This window comes from Schistocerca piceifrons, chromosome 5 (genome assembly GCF_021461385.2).
Source record: "Schistocerca piceifrons isolate TAMUIC-IGC-003096 chromosome 5, iqSchPice1.1, whole genome shotgun sequence".
Taxonomy (NCBI): domain Eukaryota; kingdom Metazoa; phylum Arthropoda; class Insecta; order Orthoptera; family Acrididae; genus Schistocerca; species Schistocerca piceifrons.
This window is the reverse complement of record NC_060142.1, coordinates 104,915,887-104,937,016: the sequence shown is the minus strand read 5'-3', so window position 1 is coordinate 104,937,016 and position 21,130 is coordinate 104,915,887. Positions and strand designations below refer to the sequence as shown.

Below are 21,130 nucleotides of genomic sequence, written 5' to 3'. Positions count from 1 at the left end.
GGAGATGTAGCGCACACTTCTTGGTGAGTATCTGCGGCTCGCACCCGGGACTGGGCTGTTACCGTTCTTGAAAAGGTTGTCATGAGTTTTCAGGCACGCTGAATGTTGGATAACTCTCACTGTGTGGCGGTCGGGGGGAGGGGGAGGATCGTAAATTACGTTGTGTAAGTAATTAGCAAACTGACGTCGGTAAAATGGCGTTAGCTCAAGAGCGGTGTGAGCGGCTACAACATGGTACCAAAAGTCGAACTTGGAGTGCACATCATCACCAGTATCCACTGCATGAGTTGCCATATATCGTGCATTGACGAACATATGAGACGATGCTCATCAGTATCCTCACTCTGACACATGACGGTCATTTAGTCAGTCCAGTACAGTGAAGTCGCTCGTTCGTCAGGTTTTTACCGTTCACGACGCGGTACCATACGGCTCGTGCATCCGCTGGAAGGAAAGGTACATGGATGTTCTTCAGCGCTCTTGTCCAATGAATAACTGGGCGGAGGCTCTCCAACATATTGCAGGGAGGGGAGGGGATGCATTGCGAAAACAATTTGTAAAACTGTTTCACCCATGGTGCGCTCGTGTTCGGAAGAGCATCGTGTATGCGGCTGTGTATGGGTGACGTGGAAGAGCTGTGCAACACCTTATCGTAGTAGTTAATTATAAAGCAGATCTCCTGGCTTTAGCATCGACGGGACCGAGTCCTTCTGCTGAAGTGGGGAGGGTGAAAGTGTCATAAGGGACCTTAAAGATGGTTCCTGCTGATATTATGTACCCAATGGCCACCTGAAATTGTCGCCCTAGGACCATTGGCAAAGAGAAGATTTGGGTAACGGGTTCTAGCTTCGGCACAACATTGGTGTTGCTGTAGGCCACTGGCTAGACTTTATTCAAGCTGCAGCGGCGATTCTGTTGGATGTGGGCTCATATTATCTGAAGCAAACGGCGGTAGGCCTACGCCGCCATACGATAGGTATTTCCAGTGAATGTGATACCCAGGTAATGGAATTTGCCCATTGTGAGGAACGACAGTGCCCCTTTGTCTTGGAGGCCACTACCAAAGTTCATAACCGCTGATTTGGCTACATTGAGGATGTTTCCAAAGGATCTTCCATACTGTCGGATCCATGCAATGGCGTATTGTATTTCTGTAGGTGAAAGTGCCAGGAGCAGGATGTCATCCACTTATGCCTGGCAATGGAAAGTATGGCTGTGTAGGCCCCTAGACCACAGATGCACTACTCAGTTAGTTACGGGCTATTGCCTCGCTGTTGAGGTGCAAGTGTGTGGAAGAGGGTGTGGAAGAGTGACTGGGAGTGAGAGACAAGAAGCTGCATCCGGTAGAGCCCACAACGTGGACACGGCATACCTCCTTCCAGCCACACAGGTGGGATGAGGTTTTCCTCACTCATCTTCCTATAGGACACAGCTCTCTAAGCGTGGCTTCTTGCTGTGTCGAGAGGACCCTTCAATGTACGGTGCTTGTGGCGTTCAGGTCACTGTACGACACTTTTTACAAGACTCTGTTTTATTTTCAGACCAGAAGAGAGGGGCAGATATGCCAACAGACCTGCCGTCTCTTTTAAGTGACAGTCAAACGAATCTGGTCAGAGATTTTATGTTTCCTAAACTTTTAGGGAGCTTTTTTTAAAGTGTTAAAATGGTGAATGGCTCACCCAAGTTTTCGTGTGGTCAGGTAGTAACTTTTCTCTAAGCTGTTATTTTATCTCTTCTCTCGTATTTTTTGTTTTACTTTCCGTTTTAACATCTTTAAGGTATTTTACAACTGGCTCACCATTGTTTTTCGTATGTGGTCAGCAAGTCACAGTTCTCTATACTGTTATTTTAGCTGCTCTGTCGTTTTACCTAGGTGCTTCAGTCCGGAACCATGCTGTTGCTACGGCGCAGGTTCGAATCAAGCCTCAGGCATGGATGTGTGTGATGTCCTTAATTAGTTTTAGGTAGTTCTAAGTCTAGGGGACTGATGACCTCAGATGTTAAGTCCAATAGTGTTTAGAGCCATTTGAACCATTTCGTTTTATCTGTGTTTTCATCCGAGGTACACCACCTTTCACCTTTTCTCCACTATATTACGGCATGTAAGATAGAGTGATTGTGTGGATCAACACAAATAAGGTGGGAGTGAGTGATTGAGTGTCGTTTTGTGGGTTTACAATTTTAGATATTTTCTTGACATTCGTTTCTTTTAATATTTTAAGGACGCTGATAATCTCGCCACTGAATGCCCTTGAACTTCAAACACACACATACATAAGCACACACATTAGCTTCACTGAAGAGTGATTTTGGAACTCCACCTCGCACAGAAATTCCATGCTTATGGAGCTCCTTCCGCATTTTTTTTTTTTTTTGTGCTAACAGGGTTTGCAAGTGCGCCATTCAATTTTGTAGGGACTTTTGGAGATGTTGTCTTCTTATTTTTCGTGAAAATCCTTCTCACGGCCTTCCGTCATGTTCACTTAAACACATTTTATCCACGGTGTGATCTATCCGATGATGTAGTTCCTTTTCCTGTATGTGATTAAATCTTCAATATGATGCCTCTTGAAATACCAACCACTTCAGCCACCTGCGTTATGGAGGCACCGACCGTGCAAGCACGACAGATTAGAATTCTCTTAGCTCCAACATAATGCACCTACAACTACACAGAACATTGTTCAGGCCACGACTGACACGTGCAACATGTAGGGGACATTACAAATGTGCTGTTAGTGGTCAAATACAGCAATGAAACCTGTAGGCTTCGCTAGCATCTGCATTCATGTTAAATATTTTTTCGACTCGATTCGGACTTTGCGCTCGACGAGAGATTCGCGATACGCGCATGCTAAGTAAAGGGCCAAAGCTAGAGAGTAATTTCTGTAAAATCTAATTGGGATTCCATCCGCACCGGGCGATGTATTTGTTTTCAACTCTTTCAGTTGTTTCCCTGCCCTAGAGATGCCTATTTTTGTGACCTCCACACGAGAGTCTGTTCGACTATCAAACGATGGTATGTTTGTACGATCCTTCTTATGAACGATTTCTTTCTTTTTGTTATCTTCTACTGTTACACCAGATTGACCAATGGCTGACTGGGTAGAAGCCATCGATCAGCTTAGCCGTTTTACTTAGGACCAGAGTTTTCTTGAGTTCTCGGCTAAATCCTTTGCTGATGTATGACGGTGGTCGTTGTCGTATGCTTCGTCCATAGCTCTTTTTACCCACGCATACCTCTATTAACTATTGCCAGTCGTCATTCGCTCATTCTCTTTTGAACCGAGAGTGCAACGATACTCATTCCTAAACATTTTCCAAAGCTGTTGTTAAACCACGGTGGATTTTTCCGTCCTTAATCCACTTTCTCGGCATTGATCTCCAGAGCGCGATTTGCAAAACTGTTTAAACTTTGCCAATAATTTCTCCTCTACTTTCATGATATCAGTTCTAAATGGTCTCCATTCATTGTCTAAGACGGATGCTAGCAACTGCGTATCAGCTCCTTCTACCAAAAATACTCTCTTAACCATCTTGACTGATTTATTAACTTTAGTAACCATAGTCGCTATGATGACATCACGGTCATTAATCCCTGTCTCTTTACTGACACCGTCGATTATATCACGCCTTTTGAAGCTACAAGGTCTAAAATCTGCCAGGAAGTTTCAAGGTCTAAAATGTTTCCATTATGTGTGAGCTGTCGCTCTAACTATTCAAAACAGTTTTTGAAAAAAAATGTTGGAATGTATTTCGCAAGAATGCCTGTCCGCACCCTCTGTAATGAATCTGTAGACGTCCCAATCTATACTCGGTGGGTTAAAGTCATCCCCAACTAATACTGGATGATCTGGGTATTTCCGCGATACTGAGCACAGACATTCTTTGAATGATTCTAAAACGGCGTCATCGGATGGCCGGTAAAAACATCCAACATCTAACTTGGTTTCACCTAGATCTGTTACACGCATCCAAATAACTTCACTGTCACGCTCAAAATCCATCTCATTAGAGGCATTATTTTCTTAAATTGCAGTGAACACTCATCCTCCCATGCCATCTAATCTCTCTTTCCGATATACCTTCCATGACTCGTTAAAAATTTCAGAGCTTTCTATCTTGGGTTTCAGCCAACCCTTATTCCTGATAATAATTAGTGTCCGACACTGTGGGAATCAGTAAATTAGCTGACTTTCCACGAATACTTGGACAATTTACTGATAAAGTTTTGGCAGTTGCGTGTCTTTAACCTAAACCTGGTCAGATTTCGTTATCTGGATGTCCACTGGCGAGTGTTCATCAGAGTGCCTCAAATCACGGCCGAGCCTAAAAAACCCACATGTGCATTCCATAAGTACTCTACTACCCGAGCAGCTGCTTCCTCTATGTAGCACACCCCTGGTCTATCAACAGAAGCCTACAACTCTCCACCCAATAACGCAGGTCCAGAAAATCTACAGCCAAGACCGTTGAAGATTCAACGAAGACTTTTTTTTGGGACCCTCCACTCAGTTCCAAACCAAAAGACGCCAACAAACTCTGAGAACAACGCTGCGTGCACACCATGTGTGAGGCTAGCAGCCTTCACCACCTCTGCCAGCTGCCCATATGAACTGAGGGCGGCCTTAGAACCCAAGCAGCAGACCTCACTGGTACTGACATAAGCGTCCTGTACGCTTGATGGCCGCAGGGAGGGCCTCGCATGCAACTCAGATGATGCCTCATGATAGACACACCGAGTGCACTCTGGCTTTCTTTTCGGCCTTGAATGTTTCTTACTTAAAAGGCTTCATAACGCACCTAACATTGGAGCTCCCAATAACTGGCAAACGCTTCACCCCGTGTGCCTGGAGAGACCCTGATGAAGGAGCCAGTCACAGGGTGAATGGGCGAGGCCAAATGGCCAGCCTCCATACTGACCCTCCACCTGGAGCAATGTGAGTGCATTACAACCCGCCACTCAGACTGCTGTGATGGCGGATCACCCCGTTGGGTCCACTAGGAGATGCCTCAATGGCAGAGCCTGTGAGCTAAATAAGAGACACCTGAAGTGTCCTATGTCATATGCCAGATGCTCCGCCACTGCTGCATCTCAGGAAGCAGCCTGAAGATGCCTGACCGTACCCAAAAGCTGCTTCAGCTGTTTACACACTATGGACAGCTCCTCCTGCATCCACACACAGCATGCGGGCGTCCTTTCCATCCCAGCACTACTAAGAAAACGCAGAAAGAGCTAAATACGTAACTTGATGTAGCAGACGAGTGTAGGAACCTGACTGGGCTGAAACAAACTGTTGCTGTCTCTTCAAAACAAACAAATGAATAACAACTGCGCCACAGGCAGCCGGAAGTTACAGTTTAAGTCTCTAGCTGTCTCCTGCTATACACCTGCAGACAGCAAGCAGCCTATTTAACTCTTTCTGTGTTTCCTTACCAGTTTAACTCTTAAGTTGCAAGCACGTCTTTTTTTTTATTTTGGGAGGTGCATATATACATGCACATATAAATGCATTTACATGTATGTATTTATGTGCATCTACATAAATACACACATGGATGTATGTATATGTGCTCTTTGAGGCAAAAAACGACGCATCATGAAGAAATTATCCAAATGGGATGGAAATTAGTAGATGTGATGCACATGTAGAGACAAACTTTGTGTCCTGCCTTACGGCAGGTCTTGTCGAGGGGGAAGTCTCGTCAGAGAGGTCCACTGCATTAGCGTCTAGGGAAGTAATTCCAGTGGTGGTTTCCCGTTGCCTTCCACTGATGATGATGAAATGATAATGATGGCAACACAACACCCAGTCCCTGAGTGGAGAAAATCTCCGACCAAACCGGGAATCGAACCCGGGCCCCTTGCCGTGACAGACCACCGTGCTGACCTCTCGGCTATCACGGGCAGACCATGTAGAGACAAACAAATAACTTCAGAAAAATTGGAAGATTTATTCTAGAGACAGGGCACACTGAGCAAGTCAATAACGCACTGGTCCGCCTCTGGCCCTTATGCAAGGAGCTGTTCAGCTTGGCACTGGTTTACAGGGTTTTTGGGTGTCCTCCTGATGGATATCGGGCCAAATTTTGTCCAATTGGTGCGTTCTACATCTACATCTACATTTATACTCCGCAAGCCACCCAACGGTGTGTGGCGGAGGGCACTTTACGTGCCACTGTCATTACCTCCCTTTCCTGTTCCAGTCGCGTATGGTTCGCGGGAAGAACGACTGTCTGAAAGCCTCCGTGCGCCCTCTAATCTCTCTAATTTTACATTCGTGATCTCCTTGGGAGGTATAAGTAGGGGGAAGCAATATATTCGATACCTCATCCAGAAACGCACCCTCTCGAAACCTGGCGAGCAAGCTACACCGCGACGCAGAGCGCCTCTCTTGCAGAGTCTGCCACTTGAGTTTGCTAAACATCTCCGTAACGCTATCACGGTTACCAAATAACCCTGTGACGAAACGCGCCGCTCTTCTTTGGATCTTCTCTATCTCCTCCGTCAAACCGATCTGGTACGGATCCCACACTGATGAGCAATACTCAAGTATAGGTCGAACGAGTGTTTTGTAAGCCACCTCCTTTGTTGATGGACTACATTTTCTAAGCACTCTCCCAATGAATCTCAACCTGGTACCCGCCTTACCAACAATTAATTTTATATGATCATTCCACTTCAAATCGTTCCGCACGCATACTCCCAGATATTTTACAGAATTAACTGCTACCAGTGTTTGTTCCGCTATCATATAATCATACAATAAAAGATCCTTCTTTCTATGTATTTGCAATACATTACATTTGTCTATGTTAAGGGTCAGTTGCCACTCCCTGCACCAAGTGCCTATCCGCTGCAGATCTTCCTGCATTTCGCTACAATTTTCTAATGCTGCAACTTCTCTGTATACTACAGCATCATCCGCGAAAAGCCGCATCGAACTTCCGACTGTCGAAACCCAGAGATGGCTGCAGAGCCTTGCCTATAATGCTCCAAACATTCTCAGTTGGGGAGAGATGGATGATTGAAGTTCCAGAACCATGGGTGGCCTGTGCAGCTAACCAACAACGAAACCGTGCTGCAGAGACAAGGCTGTTGGTAGTACCACCGGAACGTGATACCGCGATCACTGTCAGAGATACCTTCTCAGCCTTCAAGTGAATATACCTCCCTCAGAATGCATTTCCGGCCTTATACCTACATTACTTTTTTTTGTTCCTTGTATTCTCAGGGATTACCTCCTGCAGTTTGTCCCCTCTTAGCAAGATCAGTCTGTACATTGTTAACAGTACTGGTCCTATAACATTCTTCAGGGGTACTCCAGAAATAACCTTCAATACTGTTGATCTTGTACGTTCAGAATAAAGAATTAAGTTATTTCTTATAAAAAAATCTTGAATCCAGTCACAAAAACATGCAAGTTTGCTGAAACACTCTTCTCTGTTATGGACACTGACGAAGTGTATCTGTGTCTGTGACAGACGATCCAGGACTGCGGGCAAGAGATGGTGGACGTGATTGGGGAGATGGTGGACCGCGGGGAGTCGGTGGAGGTGCGCGAGCTGATAGCACGGTTCACCACTGACGCCATCTCCTCCGTCGCCTTCGGCCAGGAGTGCAACTGCCAGCGGAACCCGGAGCACGAGTTCCGGCAGTGGGGACGCAAGATCTTTGAGCCCACTTGGCAAGCAGCCATCTCTTTCGTTCTGAACTTCGTCAGCCCAACATTAATGGAGTATCTAAGGTGAGACCTGCAACGCTCCGTTCCACCAGAGGAATCTCTTTGATATGAGGAGCCTCAAGGCGCAATGGATAAGAGTCTGGTACCATGCTCCAGAGGGTACCTGCTCAAATCCTCACCCAGTTACGCAGATTTAGCTTTTCTGTAGTTTCTCTATATCCCTTACGGCAAACGTCAGAAAGATTCCTGTAGAAAGACACGTCTGAAATCGCTTCCCAATTCAAGCTTTTGTTTCGTCTGTAGTGTCTTGTTTGTCAATAGAACATTAAATCCTAATCGTCCTCTTTCAGAGTTTGGATGTGATGGACAACACCCTGCATGTCACAAACATGGCGCATCCCCATTGTGTTGCTGCCGAATTCACTTCTCAGGGTCTCAAAAGCAATGTTTTGAAGTTACGTCCATTCCACGACGTCTTCATGGACTATTAATGCTTCTATACACTTATCGTGGAGATACTGGACTTGCTAGAAAAAGTAAATTCTTATGGCCTTGCACAACTTCACTGTGTATCGCTGCCTACAGGGTGTTTTCATGACAGTGATCCAAAAATTCAAGAATGATGCCAAGAGCAAGTCTGCCAGTTTGAGATTCTAAAAACAGCCAAGCCGACAGTTATGAAGTCAAAAAGTGTTGTGGGATAACTCAGGCTGTGGAACATGAAAGCCTACAAATCTTTGATTGTACAAATCAATGAACTCAACTGTTCTATACTTTGTGGTTAACATCATGTAGTCATTGAATATATCAGGAGAGTGAAACAAGCACCTTTCACTCATTTTACCATTTCGTGCGCTCTTAGAATATGACCGTATTGATGTTCGGTGGGGTTCCTTACTTCAAATCTTTGTTCAACTATATGTGGTTGGTCACTTTGGTGCGCTAACTTCTTTGAGACGAGAGTTATGCAGAGATTAAGTTATCTCTGGCGATTACCTCCATGGGCATCTCTGACTGGAAGGTGTCGTACTTTCTTATCCATCTTCTGGGGCTTCGTCAAATTCGCATCGCCCGATGTGCAGCGGGACGGAGTGCTATGTTGTTGCAATACCGTGCTCAGAGCCGATTTACCTTCCTCATTTCGTTCTTTCTGGTTACAAGTCACTAATTGTTCTTCGACAGTGGTTCTGCTAAAACTGTGTTGAAACAAACAGCCGCAATCTTGGGGCGTAACTGTGGAATGATCAGAACATGGCCGTCAAGCCGCCCTGGTGTTGCAGTTATTGCTTTTCTGTTCTGATGATTTTGTCTCACCACGGACAAGGCATGGCTGACGCCATTAACTTAACGACCGAGAACGGAGGCGTTTGCGTAGAGTTGTAGTGCTAACAAGAAAAAAAAAGGAAAGAAAAAAAAAACAAGTCGGCATGGAAATAACCGCAGAAATCAACGTAGGACGTACAACGAACGTATTCGTTAGGACAGCCCAGTGAAAAGTGGCGGCAGACAACCGACGCGAGTGTCTTTGCCAACAGCAGGACATCGCCTGCAGCTCCTCTCCTGGGCCTGTGACCATATCGGTTGGACCCTAGACGACTGGCAAACCGTGGCCCTGTCAGATGAGTCCCGATGTTAGTTGTTGAAATCTGATGATAGGGTTCAAGTGTGGCTCACTCCCCACAAAGCCATGGTCCCAAGCTGTCAATAATGCACTGTGCAAGCTGGCGGTGGCTTCGTAATGATATGGACTATGTTTATATTGAATGGACCGAGTTCTCTGGTCAAACTGATCCAATCACTGACTGACAGTGGTTATGTTTGGCAACTTGGAGACCATTTTCAGCCATTCACGGACTTCATGCTAACAAACAACGAAGAAATTTTGATGGATGATAATCTGCCATGTCACCAGGACACAACTGTTGGCGATTGGTTTGAAGAACGTTCTGGACTGTTCGATCAAATGTTATGGCTACCTATCGAACTTTTATGGGACACAATCGAGAGGTCAGTTCGTGCAGAAAATCCTTCACTGGCAACACCTTCGCAGTTATCGACGGCTATAGAGGCTGAATGGTCAATTTTCAATTTCCTCCTTACATAATTTTCATGTATGAAGTCACGTTCATCTGGGGCAGAATGCTCAACGGATGCAGTAGTTATATGTCTCCACTGGTCTCGTCGTCCATGGGTGTTTAAAGCCTACTTTTCCTTTAGCGTCCTTCGCAACAGAATGTCATATACATCCTCTGAGTACGTTTGCCATTCTTCCTGGTGATGCATTTTTGATGGCCAGTAATGTATTAACAGATCACTAAACTGGCACATGACTTCACCATAACCGACCATGAAGTCTCAAACAGCCGACGTTTGTTTATAGTTATCGGCATTACCTGAACACTATCAACAGAAATCTGCTTGGATTGCGTCCATCTGGCGATTAGACTTTTCTTGACCCCACACTATGGAACAAATGGATATGGACTTGCTAGCAGTCATGTGCCAGCACACATCGTTCTTCCTGCTTCCTGCCACTGTACTAGGAATGGTTCACAGTCTTTTCTCGCTTCTTGTTAACCTTCACAAACTAAGTAACGAGTCTCTTACATTGGCCACTGTGTATAAAATGTGGGACATGTTAGGTAAGTAATCTCCTTCCACAGTGGAATAGATGGAATTGATGTTAGAATAGTTGCTTTAAGCCGGCCGGAGTGGCCGAGAGTTAAAGGCGCTTCAGTCCGGAACCGCGCGACCGCTACGGTCGCAGGTGCGAATCCTGCCTCGGACATGGACTTGTGTGGTGTCCTTAGGTTAGTTAGGTTCAAGTAGTTCTAAGTTCTAGGGGATTGATGACCTCAGAAGTTAAGTCCCATAGTGCTCAGAGCCATTTGAATTTTTTTTGCTTTAATAATAAATAAATTATATTTCTTTTCTAGAATCAAGGGAGGAGGATCGGATGTCAGCAAATATTTCCAGCAGATGGTTGCAGACACTGTCGCTTACAGAGAGAAGAACAACCTTAGAAGGAAAGACTTCATGGACCTTCTCATTCAGCTCAAAAACAAGGGTTACGTCGACCCTGACAAAGGAGAGACAGTGGAGAATGGACAGCAGAAAGGAGTAGGCACCACCGACAGTAAGTTCCTCTTCTTCTTTTTCTCGTTAGTGTTTACCTACACACACGCAGTGCCCTCTCTTTCTGAGGGCCTTCTTCTTTTTGTGCCTTTGTCCCGATCGGCGCAGGGTCAGCACATCCACATCCACATATCCTTCCTGCCATCATACCATTAGCCCTCCAAGACGAAATATTTGCTCCTCAACTGTCTGTTTGTAGTGATGTTCACATAAAAGTGAGCAACGTTTTCTAAATGTTTGCGAATCGTATAACTGAGGTGGCAATTGGGTACCAGCCCGTTATTCACCTAGACGAATGAGGGAAACCGCAAAAAAGAACCACATCCAGGCTCCCCAGCACACCGACCCTCATCATTAATCCGCCAGGCAGAAACGATCCGGGACCGCCGCACCTCCTATCCTGGTATCAACGCCATAACGTGCATGGCTATCCGGACGGGTGGTCTCTGCCTGACGGTACAAAGACTTCGTTACATGACAGTAACTTCATCATATTCTCTGTGTGTCTACGAATCACATAACTACTGATTATGTCTTCTATTGTTTGTGAGTCGTGATTCTGTAGTGTGTATGAAAAGGTCAGTGAAATAAAGAGATAACCCTAAACCCTCAATTTAGTAATAATTAGGGTCGTTGCGTTATCTATTGTGGTTTCGAATGCAGGACATGCTAGTAATCAGTACCACCATAAATTACTGCCTACTAGGTAAATTGTTTTGTCTTACTGTATTTATGATCTTGACTTTGAATGTAACCAGACATATAACATGCAGAAAAGCAACATACTTTCTTGTGGGTTAATACTTCCTTTTGCTGACCCCTCCCTATATGGAACCAGTTTAGCATTCAGTTTAACTAAAATTAAACTCCGTCCGATCAGGCCTTGGAAGGCCCAACGGTACCGTCCGGCCACCGTGTCATCCTCAGACAACAGGCGTCACTGGATGCGGATATGGAAGGGTATGTGGTCAGCACACCGCTCTCCCGGCCGTATGTCAGTTTACGAGACTAGAGCCGCTACTTCTCAATTAAGTAGCTCCTCAGTTTGCCTCACAAAGGCTGAGTGCATCCCGCTTGCCAGACCCTATGGTCACCCATTCAAGTGGTGGCCCAGTCCGACAGCGTTTAACTTCGGTGATCTGACGGGAACCGGTGTTACCACGGTGGCAAGGCCGTTGCCGTTCGGTTTAACACTTGTAGGAGCCCTCCTGTAGCAATAAGCGGACATCCCAGAATATCAGCTCAACTGTTGTTAATGGGTCGTTAATTCTCTCATGGCTCCGCGCACCTTGCAACCTCCCCAATATATTTGTATCTCAATTAGAATTATATTAATACCGTCAGCTGCTGACGGGCGTTGATATATATCAATGGGGACAGAACAAAATGTGTGCCCCGACCGGGACTCGAACCCGGGATCTCCTGCTTACAAGGTAGACGCTCTATCCATCCTTTTTTTTATTTTTTTTTTCTCAATACAATGTCAGGCTTACCACCTTTGCTGACATACTGACATACGACTCGTACATTTTGTTGTACTACCGCATAAGTAGTGTCTACAATGTCCATATGTTGACAAATAGTGCCTAATTAGAAAACTGTGTAATTAAGGAAATGAATAAAACTGAAAATGCCGAAATGAAAGACATGAAGACATTGCGGAAAGTACAAATGCAAAAGAAACATGCTCCTGTAGCAATGAAATGAAATTCGTGTCGGGGGCGACACCTGCTCACGACCCGACGTTCGATATAGCAAGAGAGCCATCTGTCGACTCGTTCTCCAGACGTTGGTGTAAGACTGGGTCGTCTTCTCGAAATTAACTAAGGGTCCGTAAGTGTGATCGATGTCTATCTCGGCTTCTTCGTATGTCTCATCTCTCACCCGTCACACCCCATCTGGCCGGCGGGTCGGTAAATGTAAGTCGCAAGTAATTAGCGAAGTCTTGCCCATATTTCTTATGCTGTTGCAGCTTCGTGTGTCAATCCAGGAGAAAATGCCAAAAATCAATTTTGTCCTTTTCCGATTCGTTATACACGTTGCCCGCCACCATTCCCCGTACCCATGTCACTGCATTGGTTTTTTGGACCGGAAAAGAAGATTATTGGGGGAACAAAAGTGTGTCTGGTGAAATTGTGTGAGGGACGGAGCGTAACAGGAACGCCAATATCTGTTGTGCCAAGTGCCACACTGGAGCCGTTCCACCATATGCTAAACGATGTTCATCAGTGTCCACTGTTGCGCAGCCTAAACATAGTGGAGTGTCTGCCAAAAGAATCGCATGCCGCCGTTGATTGGTTGCGAACTTCCTATTTACCACCACATGCCATGTTGAGCGTACCGACGTTGGGAGGTAAACGTTCCGTATAACGCGCCATATCTGTCACCAGTTCTTGTCTGGGTACTTCTTTTCCAGGGTATTCCTGGGACACCAGCGCAGTAAGAGTTGGTATACATCTCGCGTCGTCGGTAGTCGTGTTGTTGGGAAGGAATCTCTGACTTGAAATGTGACAGCTTCGGTGAAATATGGCCCACATTGACTGGGGGCAGCATTGAAGTGGGCGCTAGGACATCGGCCAACGCACCCGAGATATTGCGAAATTGACCGCGCCAATGTCGGAAAATCGTACTGACGAATAACGCCCGTGCCTTTTCATATACGTTCACTAGACCAAGTCAACCCTCTCCAGGTGGTAGCGTAAGTGTTGTGTATTGGATCTTAAACAGGTGTCCCACACTCACGTAGGTTCCGAAAGTTGCTTGTATCCGTGATGCCATTGTGCGCGTTAAAGGCAGGACATGCGCCACGTGAGTGAGTCTCGGTGCTAGGTATACGTTAAAATAGGTCACCCTCTGAATCATATCCAACGATCTTAATATCTGTAACAGCACCATTGTCCGCATCAGCTTCAATATGCGTCGGTAGTTTTCCGCTCCTGTCCGCTGCACATCCGTGTGGAACGTAATACCTAGGCATTTTATGGTCTTAACTAACATGAGCGGGCCTTCCTCCCCCGGTTGTAATCCTCTACCGACATTCATGCAACGTGATTTCTGTAGATTAAGCACGCTTCCTGCCGCCATCCCGTATCGCTGTATCCATGCCAACGCCGTACGTACTTCTTCGCCTGTCCGTGCCACCAGCATCACATCGTCAGCATAAGCGCGGCAATGAAAGGTCAGTTGTGGCAACGGCACTTCATCCAACCGTCTTCGGAGACCATATAGACTGGGTTCCAAAGCCATGGCATACAAAAGTATCGAAAGGGGGCAATCTTGACGAACTGACCTTGAAATAACAATGCAGTCAGTGCCCCGTCCATTCACCGAGACCTTTGATCACACGCCGTGTAACAGTCGCATGATCACTAGAATGAAGGCCTGTGGGATTCCCAGTCTGCCCATCACCGCATGCAAAAAGGTATGATCCACTCTGTCGAACGTATTCTCGAAGTCAATAGCGACGAGTGCCCCACGCACTCGGCATGCCGCTGCTAATGCGATGATATCTCGGTAGTCACCGAGCGCCGTATGTACGTTACTCTTGCCGCCGAGGCAAGTTTGATCTATGAGGAGTCTATCAGAAATTGAAGACCGCAGGCGAGCCCCAAGGATGCGCGCGAAAATCTTATAGTCGCAGTTCAAGAGAGTGAGTGGTCTATAATCTCCTGGCCTTCTGCCACCGCGTGGTTTGGGTATTGGGATGATGATACCCTCCGTGAATTCGGCAGGTGTCTCAGTCTGCGGTAACAGGAGTTCGTTGTACATCTGAATCCAGGTCCGTCCCATGAGGTATGTAAAGGCGCGGTAAAATTCAATTGGGAAGCCGTCCTGTCCTGGAGACTTGTTCGGAGCCCCCCTGGCAATTGCATCCATCAGCTCGTCCTCTGTTATCGCTGTGATGAAAGTCTCTGCATCCAGTGGTGGTCCTCTATCTGGCATTTCCGAGAAGATAACATGTAGTGCCTCGTGGTTCACTTATACAGCTCCATATAACTGGCGGAAATAGTCAGTAAACACATGCGCAATATCACGCTGGTGCACAACTTGCAGGCCAGTTTCAGAGATTAGTTCCCTGATCAATGTCCTGCGTCGCTGTTGGCGTTCACGTACTACGTGGTGCATGGAGGGCGTTTCGGCAGCAGCTGTGTCCGCCAATCTCGCCCGGACCATTATACCTTCCATTCTTAGTCTCGTCAGCTGTAATAACTTGGCTTTTATCCTGCGCATGGCCGTGTGCCTTTCCGGCGATGGTTGTTGGATCATCAGCTCTCTCAGAGCTGTAAAATAAAAATCAGCCGTCGTGCGGTTCCACTGCGATTTGTCCTGCCCGTATCGTATCAACGTTCTCCGTAACGTTGGTTTTGCGCATTTAATCCACCACTGGAGAACCGAGGTGTATGCTCGTTGGCGGCAAACGCAGGTCTCCCAGGCCGCCTCTATCGTCCGGCGACATTCAGTGTCACGTAAGAGTGCACAATTCATTTTCCAGTGACCCTTACTCCGCCATATCTTCTGACGCGTTAGTGAAATCGTACAGACGTACGCCATATGATCCGTAAAAGCCGCTGGCCAGATTTCGGCATCCAGTATCGCCGTCCGTAGAGCTCGTGTCACATACACTCTATCAAGTCTACTCGCCGAATGTCCCGCTACAAACGTATAACCCGGTCTGTCGCCGTGCAGCAGTTCCCAGGTATCCAGAAGCGCCATTTCGGTAATCAACGCACGCAGTTCCATGCAGGGCACATAATGAGTTACTTGGTCCTTTTTGTCGACGACACAATTAAAGTCGCCGCCCACTATATAGTTGTCATAGCGTCCAGCGAACAACGGTGCTATCTCTTCGGTGTAAAAGGTCGCCCTTTCTCTGCGTTTTGTGGAGCCAGATGGCGCGTATAAATTGATGAAACGAACGCCGTCGACAGTGATCGCTATGCCACGTGCCGAAGGGAGAGACATGACATCCTCCAGTCCCATTCCTTCCCTGGTGACAATCGCCACACCACATCCATTTTCATCGTGCACTGAATAATGTGCCTCGTAGCCGTAGAACTCTGGCGGCGATGTGAAACGCACTTCTTGTAGGAGTACAATATCCACGTCCGCAGCGCGTAACATATCTTTCAGCATTTGAATTTTAAGCGGTGTCCGAATGCCATTAATGTTTATCGTGGCAATGTGGTACGCCTGGCGTGTGTTCATCAGTTGTAGGGCGGTGTCATTAAGCGTCTATCTGCATGCCCGGCGCTCCTCACCACACTAAGTTGTTCAATATTTCCCGACCCCTCCCGGCCTCTGGCCAGGACTATTCTCAATCATCGCGTTCGTATTTTCATTCTGTTCCTGTTGGTCCATTTCTTGCGCCCAGTCCCCCAGCATATTTCCGGAACTGGTCGACGGATGGGAGGCAACGTCGTCACCGCTCTGATATTGGACAGTTGTCATCTCCACTTCTGCCTTCCGGTCACCAGAAAGAGAGTTCAAGTTATCGTCGCTGTGTAATTCCTGCATCGTCATCTCGGTATCTGTTGAATCCACTGGTCTCAGGTCGATACTGTCGTTGTCGTCCACTGTCCCCTCGGGACTATGGCTATCGTCAGCAGAAGTCAGTCGACGCTTCTTTCTTCTCTTCGGCGAACGCTGTTTCCGTTGCCTTGCTTCCGCATCGGATGTTTGGGTTGCGTATCCTCCGTCCTGGTCCTGGCCTATCACGCTCTCGGTGGAAGCACTGGCAGCCACCACGGATGATCCTGTAGCGGCCGTCAGCTGCATCTCTTGTGTGGTGTCCTGTGTCTGCTGTGGTGGATCCGGTGGTCGGAGTTCCAATCCGTTGGTGTCCATGTTCTGTATAGAGGGCAGCTGCTGGTTCCCATCGGAAATCTCCCTCACATCGCCTCTCAGGGCTTCCACAAAGGTCAACGGTAAGACAGTCATTGTTGTGGCGCCTGAACGTCAGCCCGTAGCGTTTGCACTAAACGTCGCTGGAGGCATTCCGAGCGGACGTGACCTTCTTTCCCGCACCCCGAGCAAGTGCGAGGTTGCCCATCATAGATTATAATCGCTCGACAACCTCCTATGTGCAAATAAGAGGGGATGCGCTTTCGCAGTTCTATCCGTATTTGTCTCACTGCATTTAAAACTGGGTACGTGGTAAAACTCGTCCATTTTTCGGCCACATGGGATAGAACTGTACCGTATGGTCTAAAGGGGTCGGTAACAAGTTCAGGCGGGACCTCAAACGGAAGTTCGAAGACTCGTATAGTGCGGATCCCCATTCCCGCGTGATCGACTGTAACCGCACCAACATTCCCGTCGGCATGACAGAAATGATACCCGTTCGGTGATCGTTGTAGAAGTCTTTCGCAAGCAGCCTCGTCAACAAGCTTGACATAGACGACGCTAGAAACGATCGATAAATTGATTCCCACAATTTCCTGTGGATCGAATTTTACCTCTTCTCTTAAGAAACGTTCAATCTCGTGTGCCTTTGGTCGTGTGTAGTCGTTCGCAAAACTGAACTTCAAAGTCGTTTTTCTGTACGAGTGTGCCATCTCGTTCTTGACTCACAACACCGCACACGCGAAGCTGCTCCGGCGCAAACAAACAGGCGCGCGCACCACAGCGCGGCCGGCAGGCAACACGGTCCGCACTGTGTCACTGCCGAAGGCAGACTGCATCCCGCTTGCCAGACCGTATGGTCACCCATCCAAGTGGTGGCCCAGCCCGACAGCGTTTAAATTCGGTGATCTGACAGGAACCGGTGTTACCACGGTGACAATGCCGTTGCCGTTCGGTTTAACACTTGTAGGAACCCTCCTATAGCAATAAGCAGACATCCCAGAATATCAGCTCAACTATTGTTAATGGGTCGTTAATTCTCTCATGGCTCCGCGCACCTTGCAACCTCCCCAATATATTTGTATCTCAATTACAATTATATTAATACCGTCAGCTGCTGACAGGCGTTGATATATATCAATGGGGACAGAACAAAATGTGTGCCCCGACCAGGACTCGAACCCCATGTGTCTGCTATGAAAGCAGGAGATCCCGGGTTCGAGTCCCGCTTGGTGCACACATTTTCAACTGTCCCCGTTGACTTACGTCAACGCCTGTATGCAGCTAGGGGTATTCATTTCATTGTAATTTCATTCTAACAAGCTGCATGGTCACTGATGGTATCTGTTCTTTCGGAAATGTACGAAAGATCAGATACCACCTTCATATACATATAGATTACAGAATGATTATAGTATCACCATCATAAAACTCGCACAAGGCCCACAAAGAAAAAATGAGTAAAATGAGACCTCGTACTGAGGCATACACAGTTGTTTTCCCCCGCTCAATTTGCGAGTGGAACATGGAAGGAAAAGACAAGCATTGGTACAAAGTACCCTCTGCTCTATACCATACAAAGCTTACAGACTATGTACGACGGTCGTTCAATAATTAACGCCCCACATTTTTTTCGCAGAACATATTTATTATTACGAGTCAGAATTTGGTGAGAATATACATCAACATATCTCGTCCATGTCCTATTTTTCTACGTAATCTCCATCACGTTCTATGGCAGTACGCCATCGTTGTGGAAGAGCATGTATTGCCTGCTGGTAAAAGATCTTGTCCGGTAGGCATAGCCGTGTTTTCACTGCATGACTGACATTCTCGTCATCTTCAAAGTGTAGAGACAATTGTCGAATTGTGACTCGCCGGTCGATGCGAATAATGGCATCCGCACGATTCAGCATGTCTGGAGCAGTGGCTGTGACAGGACGTCCCGAGCGCAGCTGATAATGGAGCTCTGTTTCTGCATTTCTTGATTCTGCAACTCTCTTTAGCCATCGCCCAGCTATACTCCGATCAACTGCAGCATCGCCATACACAGCGCCCAAACGTCTTTGGATGTTCAGCACGGTTTCTTTTTCTGCTCACAAGAATTCAATAACAGCACGCTGCTTGTCACGTGAGTCGTATGTAGACGTCATTTTGACGCTGTAATACAGCTCTCCCACCTGCCAGAACGGTTCAGAACTTCACCAGCGCACAGACGTCAAATGTGAAGCAGCAACAAGGACGTTTGTGTATGCATATTAATGGCTTTTTAAGAAAGTTTAGGGCATTACTTATTGAACGACCCTCGTATGTAGATACAGAGAAAGAAAAGCCTTTACAATCAGACAGCTGAAGCTACTACTTAGTGTCTCGCTGCCAACAATGCCAAATGACTACCCCATTCTTTATGGCTGAACACGTATTTCAAAGAAATTGTGCAAGTTTCAAGGGACTAATGAGAAGTAATGAAACAACTGATACATTTACTACCTCGCTGGCAGCGCTAGCATGTCTGATTTGGTTAACTAAATATGGTGAAGGCTACAATTTGAGACTCCAAAAACATTCCGTTTTGTTTTGGTACACAGTCTTCGACAATGAAAGTATTATATAATTCAATGATATTCCCTTTCACATTTCACGTTTTAGTCTTTTGTGACTTTTAACTTTCTTTTACCTTTGTATAGAGTTGTCGATGGAAGACATGGCAGCGCAGGCGTTCGTCTTCTTCGCTGCAGGCTTCGAGACTTCTTCAACAGCGACGAGCTTCACGCTTCACGAATTGGCGCTCAACCCTGACATACAGAGCAAGCTGCACGATGAAATTGACGCCGTGCTCGAGGAAAACGGCGGTGAAATTTCCTACGACGCCATCGGCAAAATGACTTACCTCGACAAGGTTATATCTGGTAAGGAAAATCTGTCTTCAGTTTCAATTGGCTTGCTGTGCGAACCTTCCACATCATGGACTGTCATCATACACGTTAGGAGAGTCAATGGGTTCACCCACACACTTATTAGATGGCGGAAGACGGAAGGAATAAATATCACTAATTAAAATTCTGCGAACATGGAATTCCTTGGAGACTGTACTTTAACTCCCATTGAAATTCTTGAGGAAGGGTTTCACCTTTGTTCTTGTTCGAGGAAGCATCCCGGCCCCAAATTAAACGGATTAAGAGAAACAATAGAAGCTGATTTCAATAAACTGTCGAGATTTTCGAATTTACGGCTTAGTTAATCTAAGGAAAGTGGTGGTTACGATTGAGAGTGTGCTCGACCCATCTGAGAAAGTCAGCTAAGGCAGCTGCCGAATTTGGTTACGATTCAGACTGTGTTCGACCCAGCTAAGAGCTCAGCTAAAGAAGCTGCGGAAATTTTGCGTAAAATTACAGTAATTTGCGAAGCAATCCGGAAGTCTGAGAGTCTTCAGGACCCATATTTGTACTCTGCCTCTATCCACAGATTCGCAGCGCTCAGTGCTAAAATCCCGTATCGATTACAATTACAGTACCAACTACAAAAAACCGACCTTTTCGAAAATTTACATTTTTCAGGAAAGCGGAAGAACGTTGTAAATCGTTGTATGTAGTCGTGTTCTCAGTTATATTTTGACGGGCGTACCTAAAACATTACTATACTTTGTTCATCATAAGAATAAATCTGATGTAAAAAAAAACCACAAGCGCGATGATTGGTCAGCAACCGTACCTCTCGTACACTTAGTTCCGGTCTTGGAAGCTGGTCCAACTTATGTATTATTTATCTTATTGCTGTCACTGTAAGTGAAACTTTAAGATGTATTAACAGTCATCAACGTTTTTTCAATCATATGTTAGCTAAGTAATTTTTATTTAAAAATCGTGTGCAGCCACAGTCTCTGTACTGTTGTGCTCTGATTGTTAATACGTACTATGAAAATGGATGACTCTGCTTCGCCGGCCGGTGTGGCCGTGCGGTTTAGACGTTTCAGTCTGGAACCGCGTGAGCGCTACGGTCGCAGGTTCGAATCCTGCCTCGGGCATGGATGTGTGTGATGTCCATAGGTTAGTTAGGTTTAATTAGTTCTAAGTTCTAGGTGACTGATGACCTCCGAAGTTAAGTCGCATAGTGCTCAGAACCATTTGAGCCATTTGAACCATTTGACTCTGCTTCCTGGTGGATCTAGCACTTCTGACGTCGACCAGCAGGCTCCTACCATGCGGGTATACAGCCCCCCCCCCCCCACCCACACGCGCCCCACAGTAAGGTGGCGTAAAGCCAGCGCATTGAACGGAGTGTTTTGGTTGGCAGGAGAGCCAACACCGTGTTACTAGAAGGAGGCCGAAAGGCACGCGTTTTAGCTCACGCAGGCTGGCGTGAGGTCTGGAAGAGGACAAGGAAATTAGAATTTAGAAAAACGGACGTAGCTGGTGGAACACTTAACTTTAATCCGTTAATGAAGAACGTCGGTCTTGACCGTACATGAT

At 46.5% G+C, this 21,130-nt stretch overlaps 1 protein-coding gene across 1 annotated transcript in view; it reads left to right on the top strand.

Annotated features, from left to right (window-relative positions):
• The window catches only part of LOC124798768 (cytochrome P450 6k1-like), a 55,338-nt gene that overhangs the window by 23,629 nt on the left and 10,579 nt on the right, over window positions 1-21,130 (top strand). Inside the window, exons 3-5 of the mRNA XM_047262298.1 lie at window positions 7,486-7,748; window positions 10,622-10,821; window positions 19,349-19,570. Coding sequence (XP_047118254.1) covers window positions 7,486-7,748; window positions 10,622-10,821; window positions 19,349-19,570 — 685 coding nt within the window. The remainder of the gene's footprint in view (window positions 1-7,485; window positions 7,749-10,621; window positions 10,822-19,348; window positions 19,571-21,130) is intronic.